Source organism: Cydia strobilella, chromosome 3 (assembly GCF_947568885.1).
Source record: "Cydia strobilella chromosome 3, ilCydStro3.1, whole genome shotgun sequence".
NCBI lineage: Eukaryota > Metazoa > Arthropoda > Insecta > Lepidoptera > Tortricidae > Cydia > Cydia strobilella.
In genome coordinates, this window is record NC_086043.1 from 12,896,280 (window position 1) to 12,912,610 (window position 16,331).

The 16,331-nt window shown below is 35.8% G+C and overlaps 1 protein-coding gene across 1 annotated transcript in view; it reads right to left on the reverse strand.

Moving 5' to 3' along the window:
• Positions 1-7,256: 7,256 nt before the first annotated feature.
• The window catches only part of LOC134755926 (RING-box protein 2), a 50,124-nt gene continuing 41,049 nt past the window's right edge, over positions 7,257-16,331 (reverse strand). Inside the window, exon 2 of the mRNA XM_063692613.1 lies at positions 7,257-8,093. Within this exon, the coding sequence (XP_063548683.1) occupies positions 7,912-8,093 (182 nt within the window). The 3' untranslated portion in view covers positions 7,257-7,911. The remainder of the gene's footprint in view (positions 8,094-16,331) is intronic.

The window sequence follows — 16,331 nt, forward strand, 5'->3', positions numbered from 1 at the left end:
AATCAATATACGCGATATAATCCGTTTTCATAGTTTTATTTAATGTTTTCCGACTTAGGAAACTTTTCCAGGCAGTTTTAAAACAAAATTAACTTTTTATTCGCTAAAAAAATTCCATTGTCAGGGTTCCTTTAGCGAGCTTTGACCCACTTAGCGGAAGCCGCTCGACCCCAATTTCAAAGGAATACCGCAAATCGATGTATAGGTTAGCCGTTTGGCACACACATACAAGAGGCCAAAACAAAATTTTTGACCCGCAGTTCCTAAAAAAATTTCGCTGCGGGGGGTGGTAAAACATTATTTTTTTTGTATGGAAAAAAATATTTTTTTTTTCCAAAACCTATCGAGTGTGGTATCATACGAAAGGGCTTTTTGAGGCGTTTCTAAAAATATATCACTACATTACATTTCGGGCATTTTTTTAAAAATTAAAACAAAAAGAATTTTCGAAACATACCAAGTTTGGGCTCCTCCAGACACGATATGGCAGATTTTTTTTGTCCTCATGTCTAACCCCAAGAAAGCAATTTTGAAAATTATTCATTAGCAATTTTTTTTTTAATTTTTCAATTTTACAGAGACACAGTTCTACTTCAATACCTATTTCACGAGACTTATGGAACTATACTGCAGATACGGTACATATTAATCATAAAATGATACGTAATATGCATATATCCAACGGGAAATACCTCTTTAACCCTTTAACTGCGCCTTTTCATCAGTTGGTATAGTTTGTTTAGTTATTGACACAAAATATCAAGGTTGTATCCTCCAGCTACGATATACCTTACTGATTTTTTTTGTACAATATTTATACCACAAATGATACGTAATATCTTGATATCGAACCCCAAGAAAGCAATTTTGAACTAGTGCGATAAGGACAACGCCAGGTTAGGCGAAAAATCCTGCGTAAAAATCTCAAAAAACGAGGTTTCGTACTGGACTGTTTCCTCTAATCCTCCTCCGTTTTGAGATCTAAATGGTAATGAAATTATCTGTGTCAGTTTTGAATACCATGCTCTCTTTGCGGCCTAGTAAATTAGACCGTATTTGCGAATATTTGAAGTGCTCTAGCGCCATAAAAAACAAAAAAAAGTAAAACAGTCCGACACAGATATTAATAATAATAATCTGTGTTGAAAAAAATATTGCTCTAGCTTCAAAAACCACGGAGGAAACAGGCGAGTACGTTTGTATGGAGAAATGACCACTCTTGTTACCTCTTAAAGTACATTTTGTCCCCACGATAATACAATGAGTGACAATGATCTAAAGATTTGACATTGTGGCTATCGATCATATCGATGACTTACGACGCAATATGGTAAAACACATCCAAAGGATGCGAGATGGAAGCCGTTCGGAGTACATTGTCAAGCGCAATAAAGGTTAATTTTGTTGCTTGTGTTGTTCAAGGTGCTTGTGTTAATGACAGCAGAAGTATTAGTCGAAAGCCGCGCCCGCATACCTATAGTTAGAAGGTGTTGTTTGCGAGCCAACCAATATTTATTGCCCAGTAAATATGGGTGAATCAACTATTTCTTGTCACTCGTTAGTGTCTTCTGGGTCACTTAAAACCCTGGTTTTATGGTAGTTAAAAAAACTCATCATACATTTTTATGGCAGTTAATAAACCCTTTCCATAATGGGTTACCTTAGCACATTAGTAGGAACGTAGTATAGTTTGAATCTTCTCAAATGATTTTTACGCCAAAGACCCTAATCTGTTAAACAAAAGCCATTTTTTCTTTTATGCGAGCGCGTGGCCATTATTCTGAGCGTGTGGCCATTGTGTCTGAGCTTGTGCCACGCGCTGAGACACAATGGCTACGTGCTCAGAACAATAGCCACGCGCTCGCATAAAAGAAACAATGGCTTTTGTTTGACAGATTAGGGTCTTTGGTGTAAAACGATGAGAAGATTCAAACTATATGTATAATATTTCTTTTAACAAACTATGCCACTACTATCGCCTGGCTGACAGGACAGAATAACAAAAAAATCGGCCAAGTGCGAGTCGGACTCGCGCACCGAGGGTTTCGTACATTACATAATTTTAACAATGTATTTTGAAATTATTGAAAGGTAAATTGCGGTTTACGATTTATGACGTAAAAAACTACTTACTAGATCTCGTTCAAACCAATTTTCGGTGGAAGTTTGCATGGTACATCATATATTTTTTTCCCCTCACTAGCTCGGAAAGCCGTCTTTTATATTTAAAACAAGCGGGGAAAAACGCATTTTATCCACTATAGCGGGGAAAGTAATTTGACCTTGGATGGAGCGTGTTTAAGTAGCTTGACAGATAACAAAACGTAAAACGCTCATAATAATGGTTCGTTCGATATTAATTATCATTGAATAAATGGTTTGAGAATGTAATAAAAAAGACCATCATCATCTTCCTCGCGTTGTCCCGGCATGTTTGCCACGGTTATAGATATATTGGGATTAATCCGGTTTCCTCACGATGTTTTCCTTCCCGAAAAGCGACTGGTAAATATCAAATGATATTTCGTACATAAGTTACGAAAAACTCATTGGTACGAGCCGGGGTTTGAACCCGCGACCTCCGGATTGCAAGTCGCACGCTCTTACCGCTAGGCCACCAGCGCTTCTTAATGTAAGTGTAATAAAAAAGACCAAATTTAGCTTTATTTAATAATTTTAAGTCATAAACCTTAAATTTCCATAAGAAACGTTAGATTTTTTATTTATATAAATATAATTCTGAACGCACAACTTGAGTCGATGAAATTTCAAAACGCATCGTTGACATTTCATACGTCAGAACAGAAAAGTCAACATTGTCAACAAATTTTTTACTTAAAAACATTTCTCACCGACTCGCGGGTAAAATACAACTTTGCACCCTTGTATAACAAATAACTATTTCAGTTTTATCATTCTCTTATTTTAGAAGTTACAGGGGGTGGGACACACATTTTACCACTTTGGAAGTGTCTCTCGGACAAACCTCAATATCATTTTTGAAGACCTATCCATAGATATAGTATGGGGAACCCCCAAAATTTATTGTTTTTTTTTCTATTTTTGTATGAAAATCTTAATGCCACAAATGCATACTACGCCTATGCTCTTGGTTACAATATGGAATTATACTGTGGGGTAATAATCCAAGTGTGAACAATCTTTTTTTATTACAAAAACACTGCGTTAGGATCCTTGTGAACATTCATCAACTGGAAAGCTGCAAACCTCACTTCATAAAGTTAAGAATCCTGACCTTAATCTCCATGTACATACTGGAAGTGTGTCTATGCGTAAAGAATAATGAAAACCTCTTTCCCCAATACTCGCGATCGGCCCACCTACTATATACAATATATAATAAAATCCCAAACGATATAAAATAAATAAATAATTATAGTAACTTTAAAAATGCATTAAAAACTTACCTAGTAAAAAAAGCATACTACACATTAAATGATTTTCTTAACGATAATATGGACTAATAACGTTACCGGCACTGATAAAAGTTTGAAAAAAAAAGGTTACAAGAGTGACCATTATAAATTATACACTAGTCTTTAGGAATTGGCTTATGCCTATGATGCATGTTATCTCATAAGTTAGTGTTAAGTATATTGCTATACCCTTACAGGGTTCATGTGGAACTGTATTAAATAGTTTTAAGAACTGTATACTAATATGAGTGCAATAAACAATTCTAATTCTAATGCGGTTCACAGAATACATCTACTTACCAAGTTTCAACAGTATAGTTCTTATAGTTTCAGAGAAAAGTGGCTGTGACATACGGACGGACAGACAGACAGATAGACATGACGATTGACGAGTCTATAAGGGTTCCGTTTTTTGCCATTTGGCTTCGGAACCCTAAAAGATAGATCCACTCATATATAAATATGCTCTACAACTGCCTAGAAAAATTAAAATATTTATTTACATACAAGATATATACAGTGGTACTACGTAAACGAAATTAATAACTAGCTTAAGTCTAAAATAGGCCCTTGAGGCATTGTACCAAGGATGCTGGCGGCATTTCCTCGCTGAATCGCAATGCTGATACGTTGTGCGACGAAGTCGCCAGCTCTTCGGTCACCAGTTACGTCAACCAGACGCTTCGCGATTTATGTCATTAAGCGACGCATGCATGTCTTAAAAAACGGCCGGCACTTTGTTGACAAGATAATCCATGGGGTCCCAGTCGGACCACGTCAATGCCAGAAGAGCATATGTGTGGCGTACACAGTACTCTTAATTGTTTTGTAATACAAATCCATGTAAACTTTTACGAATTTGGATAGTTAAAATAGGTATGCAGTTTGAATTTTCACAAATATGAGAAAAAAACTAGTAAAACCGATATATGATTCGACGTCAGTGTCACCCTGTATATGACTGTTGCAATTCACTGTTAGATGCTTGGTCTTTGCCAATTAAAAAGTTAATTGCATTAGTTACTATGTTACCTCGGCATGGGTGTTCCGTGATACTTGGAAGGTTCTTTATTCATGAGTTTAACTAAACCGTTTAACATTACCGATGCGTTAAGTAAATAATTATATTGAACACCAAACAGTCAAGGTTGTTGTGCATTTGGCGTCGAGCCGGCAATGCCTGCATACAGGCGATATGTACAAGTACAAACGCGGAAATATGATGATTATCCTGTTTTCTTCCTCGTAATATTTTATTTGAAACCAAGGTCTGTGTTTTTTATAGGTACATTATGTTTCTTTGACAAGGAAAAAAATACAAGTTGAACGACTGACCTAATGACACCCGTTTCCGTGGTTTTATAAAAGGTCACTTGGATAACGAAATAAAGACTGTCAATGTCCATACAAACTCAAGATGGCAGGGTTTTTCATCTCCGCTTGATGAAGTAACGCCATCTACCCTGGGGACTAAAATCTGAGAGTTATACGGTATTCAACAAAGATCAAAGCGTCTTAGATAAAAATGCACCGAGACCGCTAATATGATGCAATCTACAACATTGATAGGGAGTAAAACTTAATATATGTAGCCTACCAGTTTTTATTTTTACCTGTCTTTGCTTCGATTTCATGGTATGCGGAGACAATCAATAAAGTGACGAATACCTAATGATGGGCGCTGTGAGGTCGGCCAACAGTCGAGGACCCTTCGTTGTAAAATGACTCAATATAACAAGCAAAGTTATGTATTGTATCTACCTGCCATAAGTTTACTTGAATTGAATGTCGTATGTTATAAATGTTTTAATAGTAGATTGTTAACCAAGGGATGAAAGGCACTCATTTCTGCCGAGGTATTTTGGTGCTCGAACGCAGTGAGAGCGCCAATAGTCCGAGGCAGAAATGATGCCTTTCACCCGAGTTAAACACTCTACTTTTCATTTCGAATACGAGGAAAGTAAAATGCATGTGTTTTTTTTAAAACATGACAAGTATACATTTTTATAGTATTTTTTTGAGGGTACTTTCAATTAACAATTCAGGCAAAAGTATCGTTATTTATGGAATGGAGAGTCAAATATTAGAATGGAAATTGTATAACAAATCCATTTAAACTCAAATTTCAATTGCGTATCGTAAAAAAATTAAAAAAATCGTACTTCGAACGTAAAATGCTCTAGTGCAGACAACGTATCATTTTCTGCACACCTTTTAGAACAACAATGACCCTCTTTCAGAGCATGAGAAATGAAATAGTATTTTACAGTACATATGGTGCTACTTTCTCGCACAAGTGCGTAAAATAGCACTTTTCGTGCATATGTCGAAAGTTTATTCGCAACTCCTGTCGATTTAAAACGGGGAGTGCGGTCGTTTTTTAATTTATCGCCACTCGTTTCGAATTTCCTCTTTTCCGCACTTGTATCGTAAATAACTATTGTGCAACAGGTACATAATAATGGTTATTAAAATTCAAGAGCCGAAGTCACAAAACGAAACGAAGTTGAGTATGTACCGTTGCACACAATATTTTTTTTGTCAGCAGCAAACACCTAAAATTATAAATAAAATTTAAGTAAATAATTGTTTGTAGATCTTTGCCTAGAAGTCCGAATTTAAAAAGAAAAACAACAGTTGCATAATATTGTATATATAAATATTCCTAAGAACACTGCTGTTAGGTAGGATCCTAAGAACACTGCGCCGTGGCCCGCCGCGCCGCGTTTCTTATATTATGAAGTTGATTTCGATCTCACTGGCAGTCATTTAATCTACGAATAAGAGGGCTGGAGTAGAAAAAAAGAACTATTTTTAAGAATATATGTGCTATACCCTGTCAGGGTCCATGTGAAACTTAAATCATCTGTAACAACATAATATATGTACCATCATCATCATCATCATAACTCTTAAGAGCCTGGCTCTTGTCGGTGGAGTAACCGCCACTCCGTTCTGCTTTCTGCTATTGTTTTGAGCTCCTGATACGTACCATGGTTTGCAAATAAACATTTATGATTATGATTATGAACAAAAAAACTATTTTCCAAATCGGTTCACAAATGACGGAGTTCTGAGGTAACATACTCGTACATACAAAAAATAATAATACGGTCGAATTGATAACCTCCTTTTTGGAAGTCGGTTAATAAAATAACACTCTTTAACCTTAGATTTTAAGATAATGACGACACGACGAACAAAGCAAAAGAGAAATATCAAAAAAAAAACCCCGGACAACTGCGAGTCGGACTCGCCCACCGAGGGTTCCGTACTTTTTAGTATTTGTTGTTGTAGCGGCAACAGAAATACATTATTTGTGGAAATTTTAACTGTCTAGCTATCACGGTTCATGAGATACAGCCTGGTGACAGACAGACGGACAGCGGAGTCTTAGTAATAGGGTCCCGTTTTTACCCTTTGGGTACGGAACCCTAACAAAGGTTGTTTGATGGGACGCTTTTATGTTGAATTAAAAACGTTTACGGTGTTTGCAAGATGGAATTTACATTTTTTCCAAAATATATAAATTAAATTCGTCGTTAATTAGAAAGTTAGGAAACGTTAAGACCATTTTGCGCCTCAAAAAGGAATCTTTTAGCTGATCTCGCCATTTAAAATATTCAACCTGTTGGTACCTATGTATTTTTATTTATTTATTTATTATTTTAAAAATAGTTGTACAGCATAACAGTATGTATTTAACACTTAGGTACAGTGAGGGAATATGATTTATGTACAATTCCGTACCTAGTCTTTACTTATTATCTTCATCAAATGAAACGGATAGGATATGACAAGCAAAATAAAGAAGAAAAATCTAGCTGGAATTGACAACCTTAAGGTATAAGGTTTGGCATTTTAATTGCACACAATATTAATTTAAAACAAATGTTGAAAGAGATTCTCTGTATTCATAATTTACAAACAAAATACCGATTAATATACATATGCGACTATACATGAATACACCTGTAGGTACCCTCCTACACAGAGACGGTTGTTGAGAATTCCATTTTTGAACCCCTTAGATGCCTCGGTCGTAAAACGTACGCTCAGAACGTGCACACTCGATGCTGAGGGCCATCCGCGAAATAATATACATATGCGACTATACATGAATACACCTGTAGGTACCCTCCTACACAGAGACGGTTGTTAAGAGAATTCCATTTTTGAACCCCTTAGACGCCTCGGTCGTAAAACGTACGCTCAGAACGTGCACACTCGATGCTGAGGGCCATCCGCGAAATACGAAATTCGAATTCTCCCTATCGCTCGAATATGCAAGAGTGATAGAGGCAGATAACGAAATTTCGAACTTCGTGTTTCGCGGTATATAGGCCTTCTGATGCCGATCGTCATATAATATATTTGATAAAACAAATGTAAGGGGGTTGATCAGCGATGACGATGAGCGTGCGCGCTCGGAGGGTGCGTTCCGTGGCCATCGAGAGAGAGAGGGCCACAAGCTTCACTTGCCCATCCGCTGTATGGACCACTCTTGCTGGCACAGCGGGCAGCGGTTGTTCTGTTTGACCCACAGCGACATGCAGCAGAAGTGGAAGCTGTGGTTGCACTCGCCCCACACCACCACGCAATCCTGTTTGCCGTATGAGTCCTTCTTGCTTTCGCCTTGGCAACGGAGGCAGGCATCTGAAATAAAGTTGAGATATTAGACTGGTAAAATTCAGTGATGCTGATTTCGCCTACTACTAAACGAAAGAGCTCAAAATATGCTGACAGTGTGTCAAAAACGCGACAGATTAAACCTCACCACGTACCTACATTAAAATGTTATCAGTTACATTTACTTAATTGCACATTTCGACTTTAAATGACCATGAGGCTTAATCTGGTTATGAATTTGATTTGTTATGGATATGATCTGTCAGTGACGTTTTTGGTTGAGTACCTAAATATCGCATTAAACATTGACATATAATATAAGTAAAAAAAGACCCGTATTATAATAACCTGTTATCACAATCAGAATAAGCCTCCGTGACTCAACTTGCCCGAAGCACGCTGTTGATTCAGAAGGTAGTCTACAAGTTCTACATTCTACAACACAACGCATTGTATTTTTTATGAAAATACAATGCGTTGGAAAATATATGGAAAATATAGAAAAACTAAAGTATCATAACATGTTTATTTGCATTGTATTTTTTATGAAAATACAATGCGTTGGAAAATATAGAAAAACTAAAGTATCATAACATGTTTATTTATATATAGAGAAAAACAATAAGTTTTGTACATCTAAGGATGATTTAAGTGTAGTAACAGCTGTTAGATAAAAGAACTCAACTAAATTATAAGTACCTATTTTATTAAAAGTTGAATACACACCAAGGTTCCTATTAGTTTTGTTTGAGTTGGTTTTCTTTAATTTACAAACATGTTCTGCCTTTGCCAAAGAAGATGTTCGGGGTCATTTTGGACCACACCACACTTGACCACAATTGGGAGCTTTTGGACTATAGATGGGTGGTTTTACGGTACCGCAAAATGGTCCTACTTTGCTCCTTGGTGTGTACTACGCTCCAATTAAAAAAAATGCCTTAACGTCTAATATATTCTAACAATATTTCTATATTATTATTTATATACTCAGATAAACGTAATTGTATATTTTGAATTGCTACGTTAGTCATTAAATTAATCTACTTATCTTTTTTGGCGGGGCCTATTAATTTGGCGCACAATGGGGTAACTTTGCACCCCTAAGTAAACTCTTGTGTTCCTTATTCATAACTTCGTTTTTTACAAAACAACATTTCATAAAGTTGCTTTACCGATGAAATATGTTACATAAGACGGAATCGGAATATTTAATAATGAACTGTAAAAAATATTCAAAATTTCCTTAAAGTGGAGTAAATATTGGAGCAAAGTAGGACCAATTTACGGTAGCTTATTATTTTATATATGTATATGTATATAGGTTGTCTTTCTCGTACACAGCAATGATCTTCGAGACATTTGAGGTGTGCGCAGAGGCAAAAACAACAGGTAGAAGCACAGAATAAGTAATAGTATTATCATAGTAGAGGCCCTTTCAACAATTTAATGAAAAGACCTTACATTTGCATTAATCGGAAATTATTTCATGTTAAACCAATCTTATTATCATTGCATCCTGTGGCTTGCGGAGTGAAAGGAAGCGCGTGCAACATTCCATTCCAATCAAGCATGCAACCACCATGTGGCGAAAAGGAGACCATTATACGATATGGACAAAGAAATGGACATCTTGAGTAAATCGTTATTTTATTTATATAATTTGCGGGTGCATGTATAAGGTTTCACATCATCGCGTCGATAGCTAATGGCTCCTCTACACGATGGCCCAGCGTAGGTAGGCCAGTCCAAAGGACGCATATTTATGCGTTAGAGGTAGCAACTGATATTGCTATCTCATTCCCGTCCCTTGGACTGGCCTACGCTGAGCCATCGTGTAGAGGAGCCATAAAAGATAGCGTTCGTCTATTACGGTGTCGCAATGTCAGAAAGGGCATATACACCAACAGCCAAATAGTTTTTCCCCCGACGCAAAAAGACGAGTGTTATATGTTTAACGCCAATGTCTGTCTGTCTGTGGCATCGTAGCTCTCAAACGGATGGACCGATTGCGATTCAGTTTTTATTACGTGAAAGTGAGTTTCCTTGCGGTGGTTCTTAGCTATGTTTGGTAAAAATAGATCTATCTTTTCCAAAATGATGTGAGGCATTTTTGGCATAAAATGGATTTTTTTGGCATAATGCGTAGGGGGTTTTACATTTTTTTTAAATAATTTATAATTGAACGAAAATGCTTAATCTACGTGTAATATAAGTTAGAAGTCGACGTGCTAAATATTAAAGCATTGTGAAACAGATTCTTAATCTCGAAAATATCTGCCGAAGTCACGTAGAAAGTGTCCTATGACTTGATTAAGTGATTGAATTCCACGAGCTTCTACATCCGCCTCGTTACGTGAAAATACACAATTATTCATAACGCCTACTTATGGAAACTGCGTCACAAAATAACTTAAATTGTTGGGTAGGTAAATAGATTGGTCGCTTTTTCGCAGTTGTGCAATCAAGTCTTTTAATGTTAATATTTCAAGAGCCCAAACGACTTCCGTATTTCCTCTTTCTATGACGTTTTTTTTTCTGGCTACATCAAATTATATAAAAATATTATCTATAATATCAATATCCAGAGACATAAATGGGGACTACATTTGTATGTCGTAGTTTGTTGTCGTCAACTTTCCACTTAAGCTAAGAGGATAGTGGACGACCCATTCTCCATAATCATAATTAATCAATCATACAAATGTAACAAAACCATCATACCAAAGATAGATATGTTTTAGGGTTCCGTATCCAAACAGTAAAAACGGGACCCTAAGACACCGCTGTCCGTCTGTCTGTCACCAGGCTGTATCTCATGAATCGTGATAGCTAGACAGTTGAAATTTTCACAGATGATATATTTTTGTTGCCGCTACAGCAACAAATACTAAAAAGTACGGAACCCTCGGTGGGCGAGTCCGACTCGCACTTGTCCGGTTTTTTACTATTTTAATTAATAGTACTGAATAAGTAGGTGGAAAGTTGGAAACCTAATTCTCTCACACACGGACACTGACAAATCGAGCAAAAAAAAGAGTTCGGAACCAACAGCGAACGACTTTAAACAATTATAATGTAAATTTAATTGATACCCGCTTTTCTATGTAATTGATATGAGGGCATATTAAAATTAAACAACAATTTTATCTTCAATGTTATTGCAATTAAGTTGGAGGAAAGAACAATCGGGTATTTCTAGGTGACACATTAAAATTTATTAATAGCGAGTTTTAACACATATATCTTAGAACTTATCATTAATAAGTAAGGAAAGCCATGTATGGAGTGAGCACTAAGTTTACTTATTTCTCTATGCCAAATACTCAAAAGGCAGAGTACGTATGTTATACTTTGCAAAATAAGTTTTTTGTCAAGGCTTTCATGTTTTGTTTCATAAAAGATTTAAAAAAGGAGAGACAGTAATATTAAATCGTATAGTTATAAACTGATGTAAACATAAATAATATAGTAATTTCCTTGACACTTTATGCCACATAATTATTTTTTTCAATGTGTAAACATTTTTATTGAAGGTGAACTACCTAGTACAGTCATGCTCATGCTCATCACACGACAATGTTATCTTCGCCAAGGTGCTAACTTTTAAAACAAGGCGTTAAATTACTTAAAATGCACCTTGTGCGCACGAAACCAAAGGTTTGTTTATTAGGGTTCCTTACCCAAAGGGTAAAAACGGGACCCTATTACTAAGACTCCGCTGTCCGTCTGTCACCAGGCTGTATCTCATGAACCGTGATAGCTAGACAGTTGAAATTATCACAGATGATGTATTTCGGTTGCCGCTATAATAACAAATACTAAAAACAGAATAATATAAATATTTAAATGGGGCTCCCATACAACAAACGTGATTTTTTTGCTGTTTTTTTCCGTGATGGTACGGAACCCTTCGTGCGCGAGTCTGACTCGCACTTGGCCGGTTTTTAACAAGACCTACGGAATACATGCAGGGCCGCTCAAACAATATACATACATACATACATCCAGAGTTGAGTTTGAGTTTAAGTCTCACCCAAGGCAGTAATTTTTCGACTTTTAAATTTATTCTAAGCTTAATATACATACATATTTAGATTATATCCGTGAAACGTAATTGTTATATTATCTAACTAGTATTAATTAAGTGCTTGCAACGTAAGTACGTATATATTATTATACTTTAACTATGGTCGAGGGCATATAAAATAATAAATGGTACTTTACCGAAACTTTATTTCCTGCTATCAAGTAAGAAAGCAGTCCAGTCACCTGTTATTCCAATACAGTTAGGATTATAAAATGACCAAAATTTATTTTTCACCACACCAGCTGGTAAAAGCTCTCTTGATTGTTCAAAAACTGATAAGAAAGTTGCATTTTATCCACATGTGAGCCAAAGTAATCAGTTGTTGTTTTGTGTTATTAGCTGCTAGAATTGACTTCATTTGGCTTTGATTTTCTTTGATATCTTACAGTTAATATTTTCTTCAGGTTGGTGTGGTGAAAAATTTTGTGTTTCACTCGGGGGCAAATTTTGTTTGACCCTCGTGCTATGAAACCCTCGCAACGATGGTTTCGTTTGTTATTTAACAATTTTAACGCATATTTGTGAAAGAACATGGGCAAAATTATATAAAAATATTAAATGCAATCATTTATCCATTTATAAATACATTTTATGGTATTTTTAACCATCTTCATTTTTAGTTTTAATCGTGTGTCGATAGATGGCAGTGAATTTACTGTGGCTACCAAATTTACTATGACAGTACTCCTCTATCCCATGTACTTATCCTCTTTGCTTCAGATTAAGTTAGGTAACAGATTTCAGGACGAATTTTCATTGCATCGTTTCCTTCTTAGAAACTCCTAGTACATTTATTTAAGTAGATTCGAAGTGGAAAGGAATATACCCAATGATTCATAATCCCAAAAAGAAATCTTGAATGAAAACGTATGCTTCATCGCATCAAGTTTTATGGTCTGCCAATATACTTGTCATAAACTCCGTACGCAATGTAATGTGAATTCCGTCTTCGAAATCAATTATTTATTGCTTTAGTTAAATGGAATGGAATCCACCATTACGGATAAGGCCATCAGAATCGGGGACGATCGTATGACAATATTACTTATAACAGTTGTTAATGTTTGTCACCGAAATTAAGATCAATTAACTTTCGTCACTTTCTAAGTTTGTGTCTAGTTTTGCGGAATGACTCTCACTTTTAAGTAATCTGAATAACAAATAATTATGAATATTAATGCGGCTGTCCTCGGCTAGACCTACCTGCATGTACACGCCTAAGGCTATGACTATTTCAATCGATTCAATAGCCGATATGCAAACTCACACAAAGGTATATTTTTACAAGCTTTTATTTAACTTGCAATTTGCAATGTATCTATAAATATGTATGTGGTTTTGTAACTATGTTTGTACGGGTCAAAATTTGCAAGTTAAATTTTACCCACTTTCCGGTTTCCGATGAAGCTGAAAATCTGCACACATATGTAAGTCGGGTGGCAATACAATATTATGGTACCATCGAGCTGATCTGATGATGGAGACAGGAGGTGGCCATAAGAACATTTGTGATAAAACAACGCAACCCAATTGTGTCTGGGGTTTTTAGAATTGTCTCAATGAGTATTAGTTGCCTGGGGAAAGAAAAGTACAGTCAGCGATAAAAACTTGTACCAAAAAATAAAAAAATTGCCAAAAACTTATTGCATAATCGAGATCGAGGCATTAATGGAAAACGAAATTCACAGTTTATGTAGTATGGGTTGTTTTATTTGAAGTCGCGATAGGAACAGTTATTCACTAGACTTATATTGACCGGGATATAGACCGTGATTACCTTTTGTATTATTACCCGTACAACTCTAGGAACAGTTATTACCCGTTGATTTTACTTAATCAATTTATTTCAGGCCTTTTGTAATTAGTACATACCTACCATAAAAATGCTTTTAAGCTATTTGCAAGACCGAAGTGATCCCATAAGAGCTTGTCAACAAAGTTTGTACGGAGCTCTAAAAACTAACTATGCATTGATAAATTTAAGTGATACACGTAAATTATTAATACGTATCGGATAGTGATGCGTCACATTTATTTAAAAAAACTGCTTTTAAATATCAAAAAAACGAGTACTTTAATATAAAAAAATATGGCTTTTTAGTATGGCCGGCTACCCGTAAGACTGGTCTACTACGGAAAAATAACTCGGTGAAATTTATTATTCCTGTTATCAATACCCATTATATACCATCGTGCAAACTAGCTACCTATAGGTATGTTGAGCAACACAAACGCTTCCTTGTGATATAAATTTTCTATCATTTCCTATTTATAACTCACAAGACTTAACATCCGCGTAGCAAGTATTGCCGGGCAAATATACAAATTTGACACACCTATTTCTACGGTCATCAGAAACCATCAGAAGCTTGCATCCGAATCAAGCGATAATAATACTTGTATCAATGAATTCAAGGTGTTGACGTATGGATTTTATCAGTAGGTTCGTCACACGGGTGTTGCTGACATAAATTGCAACGTTTGTGGGCACAACCCGCCCCCAATCAAGATCAATGAAAGTGCCTATGCCTACACACGGCGTAACTTTATATCTTTAATTTGCTATATTGACCTAATTACGAGATGCAGAAAAAGCAACGTACATTTGTACATTTGTTTGCGATTCTAGACGACTTAGACAATGAAGTCCTTTGTTTATGTTCAATGACGTAAAGAGTTACGTATTTTATTATTATTACCGACCTCTCGTTAAGCAAAGGTATTGCTTAACGCTGTGGCCTAAGGCTAATGCGGTCTAAAGACAGGTCAATAGAGCTTAGGACATGCATGTAACTCAATAAGTGATTAGAAAAAACGGGAAGAGTCAATGGGAGCCTGATAACTACTAACAATCTTTTATTATAACATTTATAACAATGACGCCATTATGGTAGAATCACCACTGTTAATTTAATTTATACCTTGTCCAGTATATTCAGACAAACAAGGCTTGTATGGACATTGGCGGTGCCGTAATGTTTGTACGAGATAATTCTAAGAATATATGATTAAAGAAAAAAAACCTAAAACTATAGGTAGATTTTAGCGATATTCGGGATTACGTAAACGTAGAGTCTGTGCGGAAGAGAAGAGTCGTGAAATGTATTAGTTCCCATACCTATATTCCACGACTCTTCTCTTTCCGCACAGACTCTAACTAAACAGATGTTTACGGGCGTGTGTTTAGAATCCCTATACGTATACGCGTTGCGATGTGGCAAAGATCTATGAAGTGTATAAGATAAATAAAGTCTAGACAAGACAAGACAAAAACGTACCTCAGAAAATCAAGAAAAAAATATGTTTGAAAAGATGGCGTTATACCTTTGGCCTATACTCGTGTAGATGGCGTCACCGTTTGATATTTAACAATTTTATTACATCAGTGAAAGAACATGGGTTAAAGTCATATGGCGTTCTAAAAATATATATATATATTTTGAAATTTTTAATCATTTCCATTTTTAGTTTTAATCCTGTGTCAAAAGATGGCAGTAAATTTACTGTGACTACAAAATTGACTATGACAATAAGCCTCTATACACTAAATTCTCTGTGGATGTGGTTTAAATCTTATAGTTAAAAGTTATCACAAAAAAAATAAAGGAACTTATTTTTGTGATTCTATGCAGCCAAAGCAGTTTGCGGGAAATTCCGTACATGAGCGTATTTTTTCAACCGTAGGAAATAGAGCCCATCTACTTTTGTCTGCTGAAACTAAATGCAATCGTATAGGCGCTATTGTACTATGGTTCAACGAAATAATAAAAAACCAAATCATACCGGAACAATGGAATATCTCCAACATCACTATGTTACATAAAAAAGGAAATAAAGAAGATCTAGACAACTACAGACCTATAAGTATCATATCCTGCGTCTATAAACTATTCATGACAGTAATGACCAAAATAATACAAAATACACTAAAAGAACACCAGCCAGTGGAACAAGCTGGATTGCGTTTATAGATTTTACAAAGGCCTTTTACTGGATAGAATTTTTATTCAAAACACTAGAAGATCAACGCCTAGAGGTAAAATGTGTTAACATACTAAACTAAAACAGATAATACGACCATATACGATAATATACCAACATAGCAAGGCGAGAATAAAAACTTATAAATTCAGTGAACCATTCTGGTTGCAAAAAGGCGTAAAGCAAGGAGACCCTAT